Source organism: Trachemys scripta, chromosome 17 (assembly GCF_013100865.1).
Source record: "Trachemys scripta elegans isolate TJP31775 chromosome 17, CAS_Tse_1.0, whole genome shotgun sequence".
Classification (NCBI taxonomy): Eukaryota; Metazoa; Chordata; order Testudines; family Emydidae; genus Trachemys; species Trachemys scripta.
Window position 1 is genome coordinate 1,014,510 of NC_048314.1, and position 19,280 is coordinate 1,033,789.

The window sequence follows — 19,280 nt, forward strand, 5'->3', positions numbered from 1 at the left end:
GAAAGCAGCAACGGCCCTGCCAGCTGCCGACGGTTAACAAGGGTCACCCGCGTCTAGAGCCGGGATCGGGAGCTCTCTGGAGACATTCCCGGTGCAGTTCAGGAGATGCCCGGGCAGGGAGAGAGGGTGCTGAAGGATGGTGCTGGGAATCCCCATTTGCTTCAACCTTGCTGGAGGGTCTGCTTTGCTAGACAGTGCTGGGTTTGCGCTGTTGCAGCTAGAGAGGAAATTGCCCCCGTGGATTTCACCTCCATCTCTGTGCCTCTCTCTTTTCAGGCATAAAGAGGAGCCCAAACTGCCTGACTCGGCATCCTCCGACGAGGAGAACGAAGACGGTGATTTCACGGTGTACGAGTGCCCAGGGCTGGCTCCTGTAAGTTGGCAGTGTGTGCGCTTCCTCCACCCCTTTCCGTGGGGGGCCTCTCAATGCTCCCTTGCGGCCATCGTGCCTCAGAGCCTGCGAGCTACCTCGGGAGCCACTCGAGCTGGCGCTGCCTGGCCCTGCCGGGCCTCCGGCACTGGGCAGACAGGGAGGAGGAACAGGATCCCTGCTCTCAGGCAGTTCCGAAACCCTCTCCCTTACAAAGAACAGTCAACTCGTTCTTTGTAACAAGACCTTTTTAAAATGGCCCTCATGCAAAATCTCCTCCTTGAGATTCCCATCCTACCCCTCCCCCCCGACGTCCCCTCACACAGAAAGGGATTCAACCTAAGCTGAAGGCGGCCCCCCAAGAAGCTCCCAATGATCTTGTTCAGGATCCAGACCCTTCTGCTTAGTAGAGCTGGCTGGCTGCTTCCATGAAACCCAACCGTGTCGCGGGCGCGTATCAGTTTAGTCAAAACCTTCAGTGGGAAATGAGCAAAAAGCTTTACTAAGGTCGAAACGTTCCATTCCAACTTGGATACGAATGATCTAGGAACGATACATATTTGCTGACTATTTATAATCAATATCAAACAATCAAGTCAAAACTGAGGGCTCGTCTACACGGGAAACGCTGCATCGTAGACACGCGCTGCAGGGACCCGGAGGGGTTCTCCCATCAGGAAGTTAATCCAGGGTTAAGTACCCTAGGAGGTGGCCGCTAGGTTGGTGGAAGAATTCTTCACCAGGGGTTAGGTTGGCTTAACTGTCACTCAGGAGTGTGATGGGGAAGAATTCTTCTACCGCCTCTCAGGGCAGTGAATTAACTACAGCAGCCAGGTCAATGGGACTTAGCTGCGTCTCCGCTAGGGGTCGGGACAGCAGAGCTGCGGCCGTGGATTTTGAGTTTTCACACCCTGGAGCACCGTCGCTATGTTGACCTGTTTTTAAGTGTAGACCAGGCCTCAGCCTGTGGGCAGAGACCCAGTAAGTGGCTGTGCCTGGTCACGGCTTGTTCTGAATCTCTCCCCCACTGAGTGCAGGAACGGAGTGGGGCACTTCCCATCTGTCAGCTGACCAGGCAAGGGGCCGACCGGGTGATATTGATTAGATCGGGCAAGGAAGCCAGGTTTGCTCCCTCCCAGGAGATACTGACCAGTGTAACCCCCCAGATGGGGTTCTCTGGCTGATGTGCTTTTAGGGAGCCTCAGCTGCAAACCCCCAGATTCGACAGTGGCCCCCCTCGCCAATGGCGGCGCCGACCCGCCTTGTTCCAAGCTATGGTGCAAAAAGCCCAATGACTCGGAAAGGGAGCGTTAGTGCAGCCTTTCACATGGTAATCGCTGTCCCTGCCAGACCATCAGGGCCTAGATTAAGGGTCATCATTACATCTTTACAGCCCATTAAAGGGCGCACACTGGCAGTCTGGGGAATAAACAGCTGGTTCCTGTCAGATTTTTCAGCTCCTCGTCCCTGCAGAGCTGCAAACGCTGGCTCATGGGCTGGTTTTGTAAAGCTGGCCTACAGCGGCGTCCCCCAAAGGGGACCGTAGTTGGGCCTCAGTGGGGCTGTTTCCTCTCCCCCCCCCTTCCCCGCTGAGAGGCATCGCCTTCAGATTTGTCCATCTGAGAGATTCCCAGCTGTGTGCTCTCTCTCTCACCCCTCCTCCCCCACCAATCATCTTATTTGGCAGCTCCATCCCCAGCTGGTCACTTACGTCTCCTGGGTCACTTGGTCCAAAAGTCCTGTGATCAGCACAGCCCAGGCAGGTCAGACTGTCCCCTCAGCAGAGGTCAAGGGTACCGGAGCCTATACCATCTACACCTCCTCCCGCCCCTCCTCACAAAGCCAAGGTGGGACCCCAGCCTCAGGGAAGTTCCATAATCTGGTCCTACAATGCCCCACTTCAGAATGGAAATGTGACGTCTCTTGGAGCGGCCGCATGGGCCAGCGGATAGAGCACAGGATGGGAACACCCGGGTCCCCATCTCAGCTATGTCACTTCCCTCATCTACACTGCAAAAAACCCAAGCCCGCAGCAGCGAGTCGCAAAGCCCAGGGTGCAGGCTCTGGGGCTCAGGTTATGTCTACACTACAGCGGCACAGGTCCGGTGCTGCAGCTGTGCCGCTGTGGCACCTCGGTGTAGATGCTTCCTACATGGCTGGAAAGGGAGTTCCGTTCTGTAGATAATCCGTCTCTCCACGAGGCAGCAGCCAGGTCAATGGAAGAAATCTTCCGTCAACCTAATGGCGTCTATGCCAGAGGTTAGGTTGACCTAACTACGAAATTGAGGGTTCTCTGGGTCTCTCGGTGTAGACCAGGCCTCAGGCCAGTCTACACTGCAGACTTCTGCTGGCATAGCGACGCCTGTGAGGGGTGTGAGGAGCTGTGATCCCAGATCAGTGCCCCTGTGTGAGCAGAAGTCCCTCGTGTAGACGCAGCAGCGATGGCAAAAGGACACGTTGACTGGTGTAGTTTGTTTCGCTCCTACAGGGGTGGCTCTATTTTACTGGGACAAAGCACAGCGTTACCAGTCAAGCTGGGTCAATGCTAGGAGGGCTTTGGTCACATAGTATATCTAGGGTTACCATACGTCCGGCTTTTTGGTTTCCCGGACATGTCCGGCTTTTTGGTCCTCAAATCCCCGTCTGGGGGGAATTGCCAAAAAGCCGAACATGTCCGGGAAAATACTCCCAGCTTTGTTTTGCCGGCATCCCTGCCCCAGTCCCCTGCTTACCATAGAGCGGCTCCGGCAGGCTGCGAGCTGCAGGCGGATTCCCCCGCGGCGGCGGCTGCTGCTCCCCCCAGACATCTCAGCTCTGTGTAGCTGAAGAGCCGAGCTGCCTGAGCGCTACCGGCTTCACGGTTTGCCGGGCAACCCCAGACCTCCAGAACCTGCATCCCTGGCCGGGCGCTTCTCCTCCCAGGCTCCGGCTGCACTGGGGAAGCGCCCGGCCAGGGGCGCAGGGTCTGGAGGTCTGGGGGCAGCCCGGCAAACCGTGAAGCCGGTAGCGCTCGGGCAGCTGTTTCGTGTGGCTGGGAGGGAGGAGGGGGAATGCGGGGTGCTCAGGTGAGGGGGTGGGAAAGGGGCGGGGCCAGGGTGGGGAAGGGGCGGGGCCAGGGACCCGTGAAGTGTCCTCTTTTTTTTAATGTTTAAATATGGTAACCCTAGTATAGAGGCACAGCGATCCTGATAAAGCGCTGCTAGTGGAGACACAGGCATGGCCTGTACTTCCATTTTAGGTTGACGTCGCTACGGTGCTCAGGGTTGTGACATCCTGGAGCATTGCGGCTACGGTGGCCTAGCCCCTGGTGTAAATGGAGCTTGGTCAAGGGAAGAATGTTTGCAGTTGGCTGCATCTACACTACCGGGCAGGACTGTGTCTCACTGCGTGTCTGTGCAGCGCCCGGCACACCAGGGCCCTGATCTTGGCCGGAGCCTCTAGGCCAGGGGTGGGCAAACGTTTTGGGCCGAGGGCAACATCTGGGTGGGGAAATTGTATGCAGTGCCGGGGCAGAGGGTTGGGGTGCGGGAGGGAGTGCGGATTGTATGAGGGGCTCAGGGAAGGGGATTGGGGGTGCAGGAGGGGTGCGAGATGCAGGCAGGGGGCTTAGGGCAGGGGGTTGAGGTACACGGGCTGCAGCGGAGGCTCAGGGCAGGGGGTTGGGGTACAGAAGGGGTGCAGCGTGCAGGAGGGGGATCAGGGCAGGGGGTTGAGGTGCACGGGGTGCAGGGTGCAGCGGGGGCTCAGGGCAGGGGGTTGAGGTGTACGGGGTGCAGCGGAGGCTCAGGGCAGGGGGTTGGGGTACAGAAGGGGTGCGGCGTGCAGGAGGGGGATCAGGGCAGGGGGTTGAGGTGCACGGGATGCAGGGTGCAGCGGGGGCTCAGGGCAGGGGGTTGGGGTACAGGAGGGGTGCGGGATCTACAAAGGGGCTCAGGACAGGGAGTTGGATGCAGGCAGGGGGCTTAGGGCAGGGGGTTGAGGTACACGGGGTGCAGCAGGGAGCTCAGGGCAGGGGGTTGGGGTGCACGGGGTGCAGCAGGGGCTCAGGGCAGGGGGTTGAGGTGCACGGGGTGCAGGGTGCAGCGGGGGCTCAGGGCAGGGGGTTGGGGTACAGGAGGGGTGCGGGATCTACAAAGGGGCTCAGGACAGGGAGTTGGGGTGCGAGGTGCAGGCAGGGGGCTTAAGGCAGGGAGTTGGGGGGTGGGGTACAGGAGAGGTGCGGGATCTACAAAGGGGCTCAGGACAGGGAGTTGGGGTGTGGGGTGCAGGCAGGGGGCTTAAGGCAGGGAGTTGGGGGGTGGGGTGCAGGAGGGGTTCGGGCTCCAGCCCGACGCTGCTTACGTCAAGCGGCTCCAGGGTGGTAGCAGCACACACCGGGGCCAGGCAGGCCCCCTGCACACCTGCCCTGGCCCCGGCTCCACACCTGATTCGGCCTGCGGGCCATCGTTTGCCCGCCTCTGCTCTAGGCCCTTCTGCGATACAATTGCTAATGAAAGTGGCACTGCTGCGCTGCCTGGGGAGGATGGGGTGGGAGGGCTATTGTGTCATAATAAAGAGTGTCTCAGAGCGAGGGGGGCTGACCTAAGATTCTGTGACCTCTAACCTGCTGGTTATATAATCTTCTTTCCCTGCCAACCGCTGCAGACTGGAGAAATGGAAGTGAAGAACCCCCTCTTTGACGACTCGACCTTACCCCCTCCGGGCCCCAAGTCACACCAGTAACCTCTCTCCCGCCCGAGCTCGCTACGGACCGGTATGCAGAATGCCAAAAACCGCCAGCACCTCGGCTCCTCCCGAGGGACTCCGGACGAGGCTGCCACTCAGTGCGCGGATTCCCAGAATCCACCGCCAGACTGTTAGACCCCGCTCAGTACACACCTGCCGACAGCTTTGGGGGGTCGCTCCTGGTTCCAGCTTCTCCTTGTTCTTTCTGTTGTGATCTCGCTTGTTCCCTGCCCTGTGTTCCCTGTATTCTTTCAGCTGCTGGGAGCTCTGGTTCCTCTGGAGATGGGAGGGGGCAGCTGGTTGGCTGAGTGCTAGCGCAAGGGCTGGCAGTTTTGGGTTTGTTTTGTTTGTTACTTTGGGGGTCGGGGGATACTAGTGGTACAGCGGGTGCAAAGGGGTCCTGGGAAGGGACCTCTAGAGGGGATCAAGGAGTGAACAGCAAAGCAAGGGCCTTGCCTTCACTCCCCGGCACTCTGGCAAACATCCCACCTGACCCTTGCAAACACCAGTGCTGCTAGCGGGAGCAGAAGTGACGCACAGTGGCCCACGCTGGCAGCCCACTGGAGCCCAGGGTGCACTAGTGCTTGCAGCCGAACTGGTGGGAAACTTTCCAAGAAAAGTCTAGTGTAGACCTGGCGAAAAGAGCCACGGTCCTTCCTCGTGGCTGGATCCTACTGCGCCCCTCCACCAGAAATCCTCTCCAGCCAAGAGACTAGAGAGCCCTTGGTGCCCAGGTTACATGTCGTCCTGCCAAAAGTAGGAGCAAAAGGAGCCGTGGGTGGGAACTTAGTGGAATGGGAACCAGCTCTCCCCGTAGCACATTGTCCTCGAGCTGTGGAGTCAGCCCAGTCCATGGCTTGGCCCATCCCAGTGAGCAAACGGGGGGATACCCCACCCCAAATCACGCTTGATATCTGGCTTCCCATTTGGGTGACTTTAGACTCGGTGCCTTTGTCTCGCTGTCCCTGGGAGTTGGGGTCTGGTACAGCAAGTTTGCCCTATCACCGAATTCTGCTGTGATGCAGGTTTTATAATTCCATGTTTGTAGCATTTTTCCAACGAGTAACTTGGCCAGGGCGCACACACCTTTCTGGCCATCTTCTCTCTTTCGTTGTATAAAACAGTTTGTCCAATAAACCAGCTATGCAGGTTTCTGATGGTGGATTTCTCAGCCTGCCAGACTCTTTGATTTGCTCATTAAAATAAGCCTCTGGCCTCTCTGGTTGATGTCATCAGTTGCTGTGGAACAGAAAGCTATGGCGTGTGTGCACTCCCCAACTGCTGCCAGACACCAGTGCTGTGGGTTAGTGGCTGGAAATGCTCTCTGATGGGCCAGTGCTCTCCTCCGGCCTACCTGCCCTGGGAGCAAAAAGAAAAACAAACATCTTTGCATGGTCCCTAGGGAAAGAGTGAATTCCATAGTGCCAAACCCCAGCAGCGAGAAGCCCCGCACTGCCCTTTCTAATGCCACCACAGTGGGACGAGACGGCCTCGTCTCTCTAATGGGAAAAGTAGTGAAAGTTCACGTGTTCAGAAATGTCAAAGGTGTAACTTTTAAACTGTTCCCAGCCCCCGTGCAGTCTGCAGGAGGCATATTGCTTCTTTCTGGAGCTTTTCCTTCCCACCGTGAGCCCTTTTGCTGAACAAGCACTGGCCAGTGCACCTGTGCAAACCAGGAGCCCAAGGATTACACCCCGTTTGCCCCAAAAGGGGCACGTTTCCACTTCCCTTCAAGTCTTAATGCCAAGGCCTGGGCTGGGCTATGGAGCAGAGTATGCTGGGATACCTCCATGCTAGCCTTGGGCCCCACTGTAACACTGCCCGGGCCACGGCTCCTCTCTTGACTCACCCGAGTCGCTGCTGCTTGTGAGTGTGACTAACAGGCCGATCACCGTGCATGAGAAGCGGGGCCCTTTAAAGCTCCGCCCATTTTGGAGGGTGCAGGAGGGGTGCAATGCATTCCCACCCCCTGTGGCTAACCCCTCCCCTCACGGCTTTCTTGTGTGGCTCTAGAGGCCCCCACGGACACCCCAGGCTGAACACACCCAGTGCATACAGGATCTGGCCCAATGTTGAATCTCAGGTTGTTTCACTCACGCGGCTCCACATCCCAATCCCACGCGTGGAACGTTGAGTTCACTGTGCAGCTCCCTGCCTTCGCCCCTCCCGTCGGTCCCTGAGTGAACTGGACGGAGAGGGGCCGGAACCTCTGCATGTGTATGAGGCCCAGGCACACAGCCCCGCAGGGTCGTCACTAGTGAATCGGCCTGCACCAGGGTGCCCCTGGAAATACACTGTGCATGGCAGAGCCCCCAGTGGCACTGTGTGTGTGAACAGCTGCGTGACGATGGCACGGCCGTGCGTAGACTAAAGCCTCGATCACACGATTTTATGGCTACGTTGTCACTTTACGATCCCTTATCCTTTACCGTACGTCGTGTGTTCATGTCGATTCCTGACCCGAAACCGTAATTGTTGTATGGATTGTATTATTTTAAAAAGAAAGTTTTATTAAATGACCATATTTCAAACCAATGGCCCGTGTGAGGTGTGTGGGAGGGGAGCTCTGGGGCTGCGTCTTGGTTTTAGTTTAACAAAATCTATTCACCCGCTCCCTCCCCCTCCCCCAGTCCTGTTGGTTTGGGGGTACTGCTGCCTGCCGAACTCATGCGGCTCATGCTTTGTGAAGCATCTCACTAAAGGGCCTTTCCAGATAGCCCTTCCGCTGCACTCCAAGTGGGAGATACTGGCTCCAGGGGAAGGAAAACCGGCCAAAGTGACCGAAGTTTCCCTTCCATTCTTCCTGCACGTGCGAGATGATTGTGCAGAGTCTTGCACGCTATTTTGGACACAGTGTAACTGACCAATGGTTTTTTTCCTCCGAAATTGGGCCTAAAGAATTGCCAGTTCTGTCGACTGTAAACACACCCTCTGTCTGCAGTGAGCAGTGTGCGTCACCATGACAGTCCCCATCCTACCGGATCCCTACCTGCCCCACCAGGAAGCAGGCACACGCTGCAGGGTCGTTCTTGCCGTGTGTGGGGGATGGCAAGCCAGCAAACTAGAGGGACGTTGAGGGTCCTACGCCAGGTTCTGGAGGGGAGTGTACAGACCCTTCTGGCCCTGTGCTCTGTTCCTACGCCCTCGGCTCCTGACTCCTTCATGCAACCTGAGAACCAGCAGGAGAAACTTGGGAGCACAAGGAAGACCATCTCCATGCCATGGGTGGCGTGTGAGCCTCTCCTTCAGGGAGGCTAGCCAAGCAGCCCTGCCCCTTGCACCTAAGGCCCTGCCCCTACCCTCTGGAGTCCCGAGTGCCCACTCCCTCTCTACAGCCAGAGATGTCCCAGCCGAACTGCCTGGGGCCCCCGGCCAGCTCCAGCACCAGGCCGAACCACCCCTAGCACCGGGCCTCCAGACGGCAGCAGAGCTGAGTTCCCGCTGGCTTGGGCACCGGCATGGGGTAGAGGGCAGAGCATGGGCAGGGTCGGGGCTCGGCTTAGGGGTGGCTTAGTCTCCCTGGGCCTATTACACCCACCGCCCGTGCTCCATGCTCAGTTTTGCACCCGGGTCCACAGTGCACCAGGAGGAGCAACTGCAATGAAGTCCCTACAGAGCTGGGCTGGAACATGCTCAGTGCAGACTGACTCTTCTAGTACCAACTTCTAACAAGTCTCTACTGATCATACGTAGCCAGCAATTTTCAGAGGCTTGTAACTCCTAAATTTGGGTGGATTTTCTACTCCAAAGCCACTGATGTATCTCAAAGTGGTCGTAAGAATTTTAACATGAGCAAAATGACATTTTCCCCTCATGCTGGCTGCAGTGTTGGTGTAGCCGTATTGGAATATTAGAGACACGAGGTGGCTGACGTAACATCTTTTATTGGACCAAACTCTGTTGGTGAGAGTGAGAGACTTTCAAGCTACACAGAGTTCTTCAGATAAGAACAGCTCTGTAGCGCGAAAGCTTGTCTCTTGCACCAACAGAAGCTGAGTCCAATAAAAGATATTATTCATCCACCTTGTCTCTCTCATTTTTCCCTAATCTCTTTCTCTGAAACAGCTGAACAGTTTCTGCTGAAACTTTCCGAAGAAGTACAGCTTGAGGCATACAGCAGGCATGGAAAACTTCAGCCCAAATGGTTTAAATTTTGCAACGTGATAAGCAACTCAAAACAGGGTCTTATAATGGAAACTTTTGGGTAACCTTAACTCAAGGTGATGCTACCAGCGTCGCCTGTATTGATGGTCCAGCTTCAGCCAACAAACAGCATCAAGTCTGAGACGTGATCTTTTCTCCCCCTGACTCCCAACTGTATGTGGGAAGAAGAATAAAGCCCAGGAAGGTTTTGGCAAAAATTACTCTGTTTATTCACAATGCAGCTGTTTCCTTTGCAGACTTGACTTACCCTGTTCCACTCAGGTTCAGGGTCATTTTTTTCCCCCCTTGTGTGTGGAGGTAACATGGAATCTTGCACAAACATGGAAGAGGGCATCGATTACTATGAAAATTAAAGCCACTTTCAAGTTCTAAAGTCCCATTGAAAGCCCAGGTCAGGGGCCAGTGCACTTCTCCAGGGCTTTAGGCAACCTCGATCTACAAGCCTCCCAAGTAACGCAACATCCACCGCTTCCGGGGGGAGACAAATCCAGTGACTATTAGCTCACCCACCAATTATACATTGTTCTAGATCATTGGTTCTCAAAGCCGGTTATGTGGGGGGGTCTTGAACCCTGACCCTGGCGAGCCATGAGCCCCGACCCCTGCACCGGGCTATGAGGCCGGACCCCAATACCAGCATGGGCTGCGAGTCCTGACCCCAACCACCTTGTGGGGCTGCGAATCCTGACCCCCAACCCCTGGGTGGGGCTGTGGCACTGCAAGACCTGACCCCCCCCACCCCTGGCCAGGAGCGGGGCTGCGATCTCCGGTCAGGTGCGGGGCTGCGAGCCCCAACCCTGGCCAGGCATGGTATTGTGATCCTCCAACCCCAACCAGGAGCCAGGCTGTGAGCCCTGAGCTGGGGCATCCAGGATGCTGTGAGCCTCAACCCCTGTACTGGGGTTGTCCGGCGGAGCCCAGCCATGCAGAGGGTTATCAGCCGGGAGCTCTGCCAGGCACAAGATTGTTAACCCCCACCCCTGCCACACACAGGGTTGTCAGCCCCGAGCCTGGCCAGGCACTTGGTTGTCAGCCCCCATCATCACCATGTGTGGGCCTCAGAGCCCCAGGCTCCTCCAGCCCAGCTCCACCCCCAAAGAAAGAGTGCCAAATAGAAGTTTGCCCAGGGTGCCATTTTTCCTATGGCTGGTCCTGGTACTGAGACAACATTAAAGGGCTTGATTCTTTAGCAGCTGAACAGGTATTTTATTAATTAACAGTCAGACACACAAGCGCATACCGTCTCCTGAGAATAATGGCCACCTGTACTGCTAAAACACAAAAGTATCTTGAGTCTTACATTAAACTCGGTTTTACCAGTATCATCACCTCTGGTATTGAAAAACCGCAATGGGTCATTTGTTGTGGAGTGTTGTCTGCTGAATCAATGAAACCATGCAAACTGCAGTGACTTTTTTGTATTTTTTTCTATGGAGATATACCTATCTCATAGAACTGGAAGGGACCTTGAAAGGTCATTGAGTCCAGTCCCCTGCCTTCACTAGCAGGACCAAGTCTTTGCCCCAGATCCCTAAGTGGCCCCCTCAAGGATTGAACTCACAACCCTGGGTTTAGCAGGCCAATGCGCAAACCACTGAGCTATCCCTCCCCCCTAGAAACTAGCCATCCTGAGCATAAAAATCGAAACGTGGATTTTTTTCAAACGCAGAGAAGAAGCAACATAGAAGGCCAGGCTTGATTCTGATGGAAGTTTCCGACCGCAAATGCCCTCAGCTGTGGAGGCCTCTTACGTAGCGTCACTACAAATTGCCCGTACCAAAACGCCATGTACAGTAGGTGAGGAGCTTATTCTGCCAGCATGCAAAGATATTGTGGCACTTGTGGTTAGCAATGATACTGCCAAAAAACCAGAATACTCTTTCCGTGTCCAATGATACTGTGAAACGCAGAATATGTGAGATGTCTGAAGATATCAAAAAACAAGTTGTGCATGAAATTGAACATTCTGCTTTCAGTATGTTCAGCCTGCAACTTGATGAAACTACTGATGTTACTCACTGTGCACCACTGATAGCATTTGTACGGTATGTAAATGCCGGGGATGTCAAGGATGAGTTCTTATTCTGTGAACAACTTGAAACAACCACAACAGCACCGGCCATTTTCAATAAGGTGAATGCCTTTTTTGAAAGCAATGGCATTGAGTGGGAAAATCTTTGTGGTATCTGTACCGACAGCGCTCCAGTGCACGGTCTGGCTTTCAGCAGAAGGTAAAGTGTGTCTCACCTAATGCGACTGTCACTCATTGTGGAATCCATCGTCCAGTCCTAGCTGCAAAGACATTGCCAATATTCCTCAATGCTGTGATGGATGTTGTTAGACGAGCAGTGAACTACATTAAAGCTCATGCTCTGAATAGTCGTCTCTTTCGAGAGCTCTGCAATGAAATGCGTAGTGAATATGAAGTTCTGCTTTTCCACACTCAAGTCCGATGGCTTTCTAGGGGCCGCGCATTAAAGTGCGTTTTTATACTTCATGAAGAGATGGCAGAGTTTTTCCTGCGAAAAGAGAAAGAAGCTGAAAAAAAAGTTCAGTGACAACAAATGGCTTCTCTGCTTGGCATACCCAGCTGATATCTTTCATAGCCTTAATGATCTCAATCTGTCGCTTCAGGGAAAACGTTCAACATTAATAGACCTGACTAATAAAATCAGTCTTCCAGATGAAGTTGGATCTGTGGTGCAAAGTTGGACACAGATACGGCACATTTCCAACACCTGTCTTGTTCAGCAAGGAGGAGGAAGTTAAGATTGAGTGCTCTCAAGTCAGCGAACAGCGAACATTTGAGAGCCCTTCACAAAGAGTTCTCACACTACTTCCCAGCGCTACCAGAAGCACTTCACGCACAGGAACAGTTTGTCGACATGTTCAATGATCATGAAGTGAAAGCAAAATTCACACAGCTGCCTCGAAAGCAATTCCGGTGCTCAGTTGCAAGTGAATACCCACTGGTGTCTGACATGGCCCGGAGAGTCGTCCTGCCATTTCCCACTACCTACGAATGCGAGAGTGGATTCACCAGCCTTCTCACAATAAAAATGAAATCTCGAAACTGGCTTGATGTGAAGGACGACATCAGATGTGCCCTTTCGAAAACAGCACCAAGAATAAAACTTCTTGTGTCAAATAAACAGCATCATCCATCTCACTGATTTTTGGCTGCTTCCGGTCAGTCATTGCTGTCCAGTATTAAAATAAAATTCTACTTCAAAATAACTTTTCCGCTTATATTTAATTTGATAAAAATGTGTTTTAGTCTTAATTTAAAGCAGTGAGAAAAGGTAAATTCATTTTAAGCAACAGGGTTTACATTTAGTATTTAACATAGTGTTAAATATAAAAATGTAGTTTTCATTTCTAAGGGGGGGTCACACTCAGAGGCTTGGTGTTCGAAAGGGGTCACCAATACAAAAAGTTTGAGAACCACAGTTCTGTTTAATCTCTTTATTCCTAGTTATGCCTGGTATGCGATCTCCTTCCCTCCTGGGTGTCTATACCCATCCAAGGCTGGGAGATAGTGATTATGGTCCCACTTCCTTCTCTAATGAGTCATTGTTTAGCCAAGCTAAACATATTAGTCCCTTTAATCTTTTCTCCCTAATTCAATCCCTTCAGCCCTTTGATCAGTTCCTACTAACTCACCCTGATGCAATCATGGTTTGTATTACTGTAGCATGTAGAGGACAGTGGGTTATTGTTCTCTCTGTCATTCGGTAACTTACCTTACTACACTGGGTTTGCAAAATCTGGTGTGCGGGGGAAGTGTTTTAACTACACTACAAAGTTAGGTTGAGGTAAGTTGCCTTGCATTGATCTATTTGTGGATGCGTCTACACTCAAATTAGTCTCCCGATGATGCAGTCGCCCTGTGAGTGACAGAAAACCACCTCTCCCACAGCGTTGAGCCATGGTCAACCTACTGAGGTCAACCCAGTGTGAGGTTAGATGCTGCATGACCTGCAGTGACCCTAACAATCCTCCGGCAGCTGTCCCATAATGCCCCATTCCCTGCAACAGTGACCACTCTGATTACCATTTTATACTCCATTGCCCAGGGATCACAGAGACCAACGGCCACCTTTAAAACCTTCCACCTTTATGAAATGCTTTTTCTGATTGTCCACCGTGGCGTACACGCCTAGCAGCTCACCTTGTGTGCAACTACCCAACCAACCATGCTGGGTCCATGCACGCAGACAGGTACTGGGCACACCCCTGCCCAGAGGAGACAGGAAGTATTGCGTCTCCTGGGGCAAGGGGGAGAAGAGGCTGTTGATCTGCCATAGAAATGTGGACATCTACGAGCAGATTGCTCGGGTGATGCAGGCAAAGGGGTAGGGCAGGGAGCAGCAGCCGTGCCGTTTAAAAGCAAAGGAGCTGTGGCAGGCACACCACAAGGCCAGGGACGGGAGGCCAACCACCGATTGGGTGCAAGGAACTGCATGCTCTGTGCACACTTTGGAGGAGCCTGAGACAGAGACCCCTGCCATGAGGAGGAGGCCTGGGCAGGGGGATCCAGCCATGTCGCACGCCAGGATCTGTCTGAGACTCTGCCGCAGTCTAGCCAGTCCCGCCGGATGAGCCTGATGAAAGGGAAGGGAACTCAGGTGAGTGTGCGCCTGCATTTTTCCTTACACTACAATGCTTAAATTGAAAGCTGGTGCCAGCCCCATCCCCAGGCTAACCAGACACAGGTAAGGACTTTCCATTGCTTTACTTCAATGAGAAGCAGCAGCAGTATAACCGAGGTTGAGTTGGCATTTGCCTGTTGGGTTGGGCGGGGGGGGGCGGATTCTGCGGAGCAGTTTATGTGCACACGGGATGGTCCTTTTATCCTCCTGAGAGATCTGGATGAAACGTTCAAGGAGATGCTCTGCAATCCTCTACCAAAGGTTACTAGGGAAGGCTGCTGGTTTCCTCCTGCATGGTAGGACGCTTTCCCATGCCGCTCTGCGAGGAGTTTGGCTGGCACCAGGGCAGTAACAGGCTAGTGGCTTATGGGCCCAGGCAGCTTCGGGACGCCAGGAGCACCTTTGTGCTCCCCAAGAGTGCGAGATCAGCTAAAATCACCACCCCTGTGGGAAACAGTGCCAGTATTCACTGCCATTGCCCTGTACTCGTACCCAGGAACAACATTTTATAGCTTCCTGCAACAGAAAACCCTTCCTCCCCTCGCCCCTGGTGGGCCGTGCTTGCCGGGCTGAGGTGCTCCACGGCAGAAGCATTTCTTAGTAAAAGTTTTTTAAGGGAAGGGAGTTTTGAAACTTATCCTCCCCTTTCTGTTGTGACTGTAAATTCAATAACAACATCAGAACATCCAGACTGGGTCAGACCAATGGTCCATCTAACCCAGTACCCTGTCTTCTGACAGTGGCCAATGCCAGATGCCCCAGAGGGAATGAACAGAACAGTAATCATCAAGTGATCCTTCTCCTGTCACCCATTCCCAGCTTCTGACAAACAGAGGCTAGGGACGCCGAGAGCGTGGTGTTGCATCCTTGACCATTTTGGCTAATAGCCATTGATGGACCTAATCTCCATGAACTTCTCTAATTCTGTTTTAAACCCAGTTATAGTTTTGGCCTTTGCAACGTCCCCCGGCAACAAGTTCCACAAGTTGACTGTGTGTTGTGTGAAGAAATGCTTCCTTAGGGGTATTTAAGCCTACTAATTTCCCTGAGTGGCCCTGTTCCTGTGCTAGGTGGTACATCTGTCTGTTTTTATAAGCAGCTTCTGTCATGGAAACCTTGAGGGGTACCCCTCTCCCCCCGCATAGAATGCTTGACTCTTAGGATATGGGAGGATCTATTGCATGAGATCCTTGCATCAGACCAGGAATGCTGGGCTTGGAAGGCCAATGTGACAGACAACATGGAAAAAGGGAGAGGAGAGGAGAAGAGAGAGGCCCAGGATTCCCAGCAGGACAAGGAGAGGGAGATGCCACAGGACATAATGGGTCTTCTCAGGCAGCAAACCCAAATGCTGCAGACCCTGGCTGACTTATTGGTCCCAAACTCCTGGATTCTCCAGCCTTTGCAGTCCTGCTCCCTACACCACCGCGACAGACTACATAGCCAGATCCTTACCCCTAGCACTCCATGCCAGGCACAGCTCCACATCGACTGACCTGGGAGAGCCAGAGCTGGTGTACGCATAGCCACAACGGGCTACACTTGTGCACTCGGATGGACACACATGTTTCTCACCTTTTGGGTTTTAAATTATTACCTTTCAAGTTATGTTGAAAATCTGTATAATATTGACTGGGGGTTGTTTTTTTGAGTGGGGGGGGGAAAACAGTGCAGAAAATCCAACTTCTAATTTTGGAGATGTTTCAGAGTAGCAGCCGTGTTAGTCTGTATCCGCAAAAAGAACAGGAGTACTTGTGGCACCTTAGAGACTAACACATTTATTAGAGCATAAGCTTTCGTGGACTACAGCCCACTTCTTCGGATGCATATAGAATGGAATAAATATTGAGGAGATATATATACACACAAACTGTCTGTACTGGGCTATCTTCATTATCACTTCAAAAGTTTTTTTTTCTCTCTGACTTAATTGGCCTCTCAGAGTTGGTAAGACAACTCCCACCTGTTCATGCTCTCTGTATGTGTGTATATATATCTCCTCAATATTTATTCCACTCTATATGCATCCGAAGAAGTGGGCTGTAGTCCACGAAAGCTTATGCTCTAATAAATTTGTTAGTCTCTAAGGTGCCACAAGGACTCCTTGTAATTCTCCAAAATTAATTTCTCTTTATTGGTTCATAACAAATATGGCCAATTGCATAGCAGTAATCAAAGCAAACAGTACTTGTAAATGCACACCAAGCGCCCCAGCAGTCATGGTGTCAGGAACATACCCAGGCATATTGGGAAATCTACAGCAGCATGACACAGGGCTTAGCAGTCTCCCAACCTCCAGGCGTGGAGACTATTCCAGCAGAGAACTCTCCTGTGACTGACCACTCAAGTGCTCTTTCAACTCTTCCCTCCACTGCCTCGCTCCACGCTGGGCTCCTGTGATAGCCCTGGGGTCTGGCTGTTCAGAGGCGGGCAGGCGCTCTATCTCAGTGGCAGCTTTTCCTCCTTTGCCTCACAGATATAACGCAGGACCCAGCGCGCAGCTAGAACCGTTGGCATGGGTTTTTTTCATTGAGTTCCAATCTCATGAGTAAACCCTGCCGGCGTCCCTTCAGATTACCAAACCACTTGTCATTCTGCACCTGCTGACCAGGAGTTGAATCTCTCCTTGGTGCTATTGAGGTGGCCAGTGTAACGTGCAGATGGTAGGCTGGGTCCCCCAGAATCACCCTTGGCATTTCAATATCATCAGTGCAGTGATAATCCGCTGCTTGGAGAGAACGGCTCTGTATGCAGCTCCCTGATCAGCCCTGTGTTCTTCAAGATGCGAGCGTCATTCACCTTTGCTGACCAGCCCACACGGATATTGGTGAAGCATCTCCAGTGATCCACCAGTGCTTGTGTAACCATCGAAAAGCCGCCCTTTCTGATGATGTGTTCTCTGGTGAGTCGGGCTGGTGCCAAAATAGGGCTGTGCGTGTCATCTATCGCCCCAGCACGGTTCAGGGTTGCAAAGCTGTCCACTGCGTCCTGCACGTTGCGAAGAGCCTCGGTCCTGCGTAGCTGAAGACCATAAATGGCCCTGGACACTTGCATGACAACGGCCCCCACTGTGGATTTTCCAGCTCCATCGTGATTCCCCACCAACCGGTAGCAATCTGGCATTGCATATTTCCAGAGAGCAATGTCCACTCGCTTCTCCGCTCTCAGTCATTCTAGTGTCCATGTGCTGGAGGGTTGGGCCAACCTCGGCACACAGCTCCAGGAAGGTGGCCTTTAATGGCTGAAAATCCCAAACCTGCATTACAATGTGATCTCACTATGTCCCACACGAGTCTGTCCTCCAAGAAATCCTTGTGTCCGTGGTTCTTGCGGTACTTCCTGCTGGTCTGCAAATACAGACGAAGCATCTGTCCTAGATTTGCAATGTTCGTGAGAATAGTGCAGAGCTCTGTGGCCTCCAGGCTTCTGCTAGAGACCAAAAGTGCTGCCGGTTTCTGGGATTTTCAAAAAATGGTGTGAAAACTGAGAGATATGGATGGCATTATGGGATGGAGAAAGTTGCATGCTGTGAACTTGACCTCTAGCTCCCAGACATCCCTGGGTGAATCACTACTATCCCACAAAGCACTGCAAAATGTCCCAAGTGCCAGGCAGCACCGCATGTCACCCTGGGCTACCTCCCCATGGTGGAGGAGCCCCGGGCTGGCCAGAGACCCCCAGTCGCGCTGCACCTCCCCTCCTGAGAGCCCAAGCCGCCCTGTGGGAAAAGCTCGTCTCTCCTGAAGAACCTGAGCTTTTGATCTGCACCATGCAGGGTCTGGAGGCAGTATGTTACTCAGCTTCCTGGGTTCTCAGTAATCTCCCTGGACTTCATGGCGCATAATAAAAAGCAGAAATTTCCCTGCAAACCCTGCAACCAGCTGTGCTAGGGGAGGCCTATTATACCCACCGCCTACGGGTGAGACCATCTCCCTACTACCGCTAGATATTCTGCGTATACACCCAATGATTGCATTATCCCCTTAGCTACAGCATCCCGCTGGGAGCTCATGGTCTGTTGGTAATCTCCCATCGCATCTAAGTCTTTTTTGGAGTGGCTGCTTTCCGGGATACAGTCCCCCAGCTTATCAAGTGTGACCTGCATTCTTTGTTCCTAGGTGTATCGCTTTTTGTTTGGCTGTGTTAAAGTGCATCTTGTTCAGAGGAGTCCACCTCACCAACCGATCCAGTCTGGTCTGCATAGTGACCTGGCCTCACTATTTCACTCCTCCACTTTGTGTCCTCTGCAAACTTTACCAGTCGGGACGTTGTGCCAATGATTAATTTAGCCTCCGTGATATAAAATAGTTGCACCGTATTTCCAGTCTGACTTTGTCTCCTTTTGCTTGCTGGTGATGCCACATTGAGACTCTCGGGATGAAGACGGTGGGACACGTTAGGCTGTTAATCCCAGCATGTCGAAGATTCTGTGAGCTTTTATGTTTGTCCGGCTAAACTCCTACTAAATCCTGATGCTCTCAGGGCTGCTCCATGCCCCAGCCTGCCTCCACTATGGAAATTAAAATGCAATTTTAATCCAGTTATAGTGCTGAAAACTTCCCTGTGCACCCGGCCAGCACATCGACAGCAGGGCTCTGTGCTGGAGTAAGAAGGATGGTCTAGCCCAGGGGTAGGCAACCTATGGCATGCGTGCCAAAGGCGGCACGCGAGACGATTTTCAGTGGCACTCGCACTGCCTGGGTCCTGGCCACCGGTCCGGGGGGCTCGGCATTTTAATTTAATTTTAAATGAAGCTTCTTAAACATTTTAAAAACCTTATTTACTTTACATACAACAATAGTTTAGTCATATATTATAGACGTATAGAAAGAGAGCTTCTAAAAAGGTTAAAATGTATGACTGGCGCACGAAACCTTAAATGAGAGTGAATAAATGAAGACTCGGCACAGCACTCCTGAGAGGTTGCCGACCCCTGGAGCAGGTTCCCTGGACCTGGACCTCAAAAGAGCTGGGTTCAAGTAGCAGCTCAGCCCCAGACTTTCTCTGTGACCTTGGGTGAGGCACTTAGCCACCCCTGTGTCTGAGCGCCTCACCTGCACCACGGGGGTTCTACAACGCCTCTGCACGAGAACTCGCCTGCAAGGCTCCAACCCATTCATGCTTGAGGGGAATCGGATTCTCTGCCGATGGGGCCGTATAAGTGCCCAGATGCAGTTACAATGTTGAGTAGAGGCAGGACTAATCGAAAGCTCAAGCTTTTAAAAGAGGGTCAGGGCCCACGCCACCCTCAAAGTGTTTCATCTCCTCTTGTGCGCAGAAGCGACACGTGTCCTCAAACTGCCTCCTCTCAGCTATGCCCCTCGCTTCCTCCTCTCAGAGCACGAGAAGTTTTGCTGCGCTCAGACTGC

At 52.9% G+C, this 19,280-nt stretch overlaps 1 protein-coding gene and 1 pseudogene across 1 annotated transcript in view; one reads left to right on the forward strand and one right to left on the reverse strand.

Annotated features, from left to right (window-relative positions):
* NPDC1 (neural proliferation, differentiation and control 1) overlaps positions 1-7,630 on the forward strand; it is a 123,425-nt gene extending 115,795 nt beyond the window's left edge. Inside the window, exons 8-9 of the mRNA XM_034751990.1 lie at positions 277-373; positions 5,015-7,630. Of these exons, the coding sequence (XP_034607881.1) occupies positions 277-373; positions 5,015-5,092 (175 nt within the window). The 3' untranslated portion in view covers positions 5,093-7,630. The remainder of the gene's footprint in view (positions 1-276; positions 374-5,014) is intronic.
* Positions 1-19,280, reverse strand: part of LOC117867167 — a 658,956-nt pseudogene that overhangs the window by 151,701 nt on the left and 487,975 nt on the right.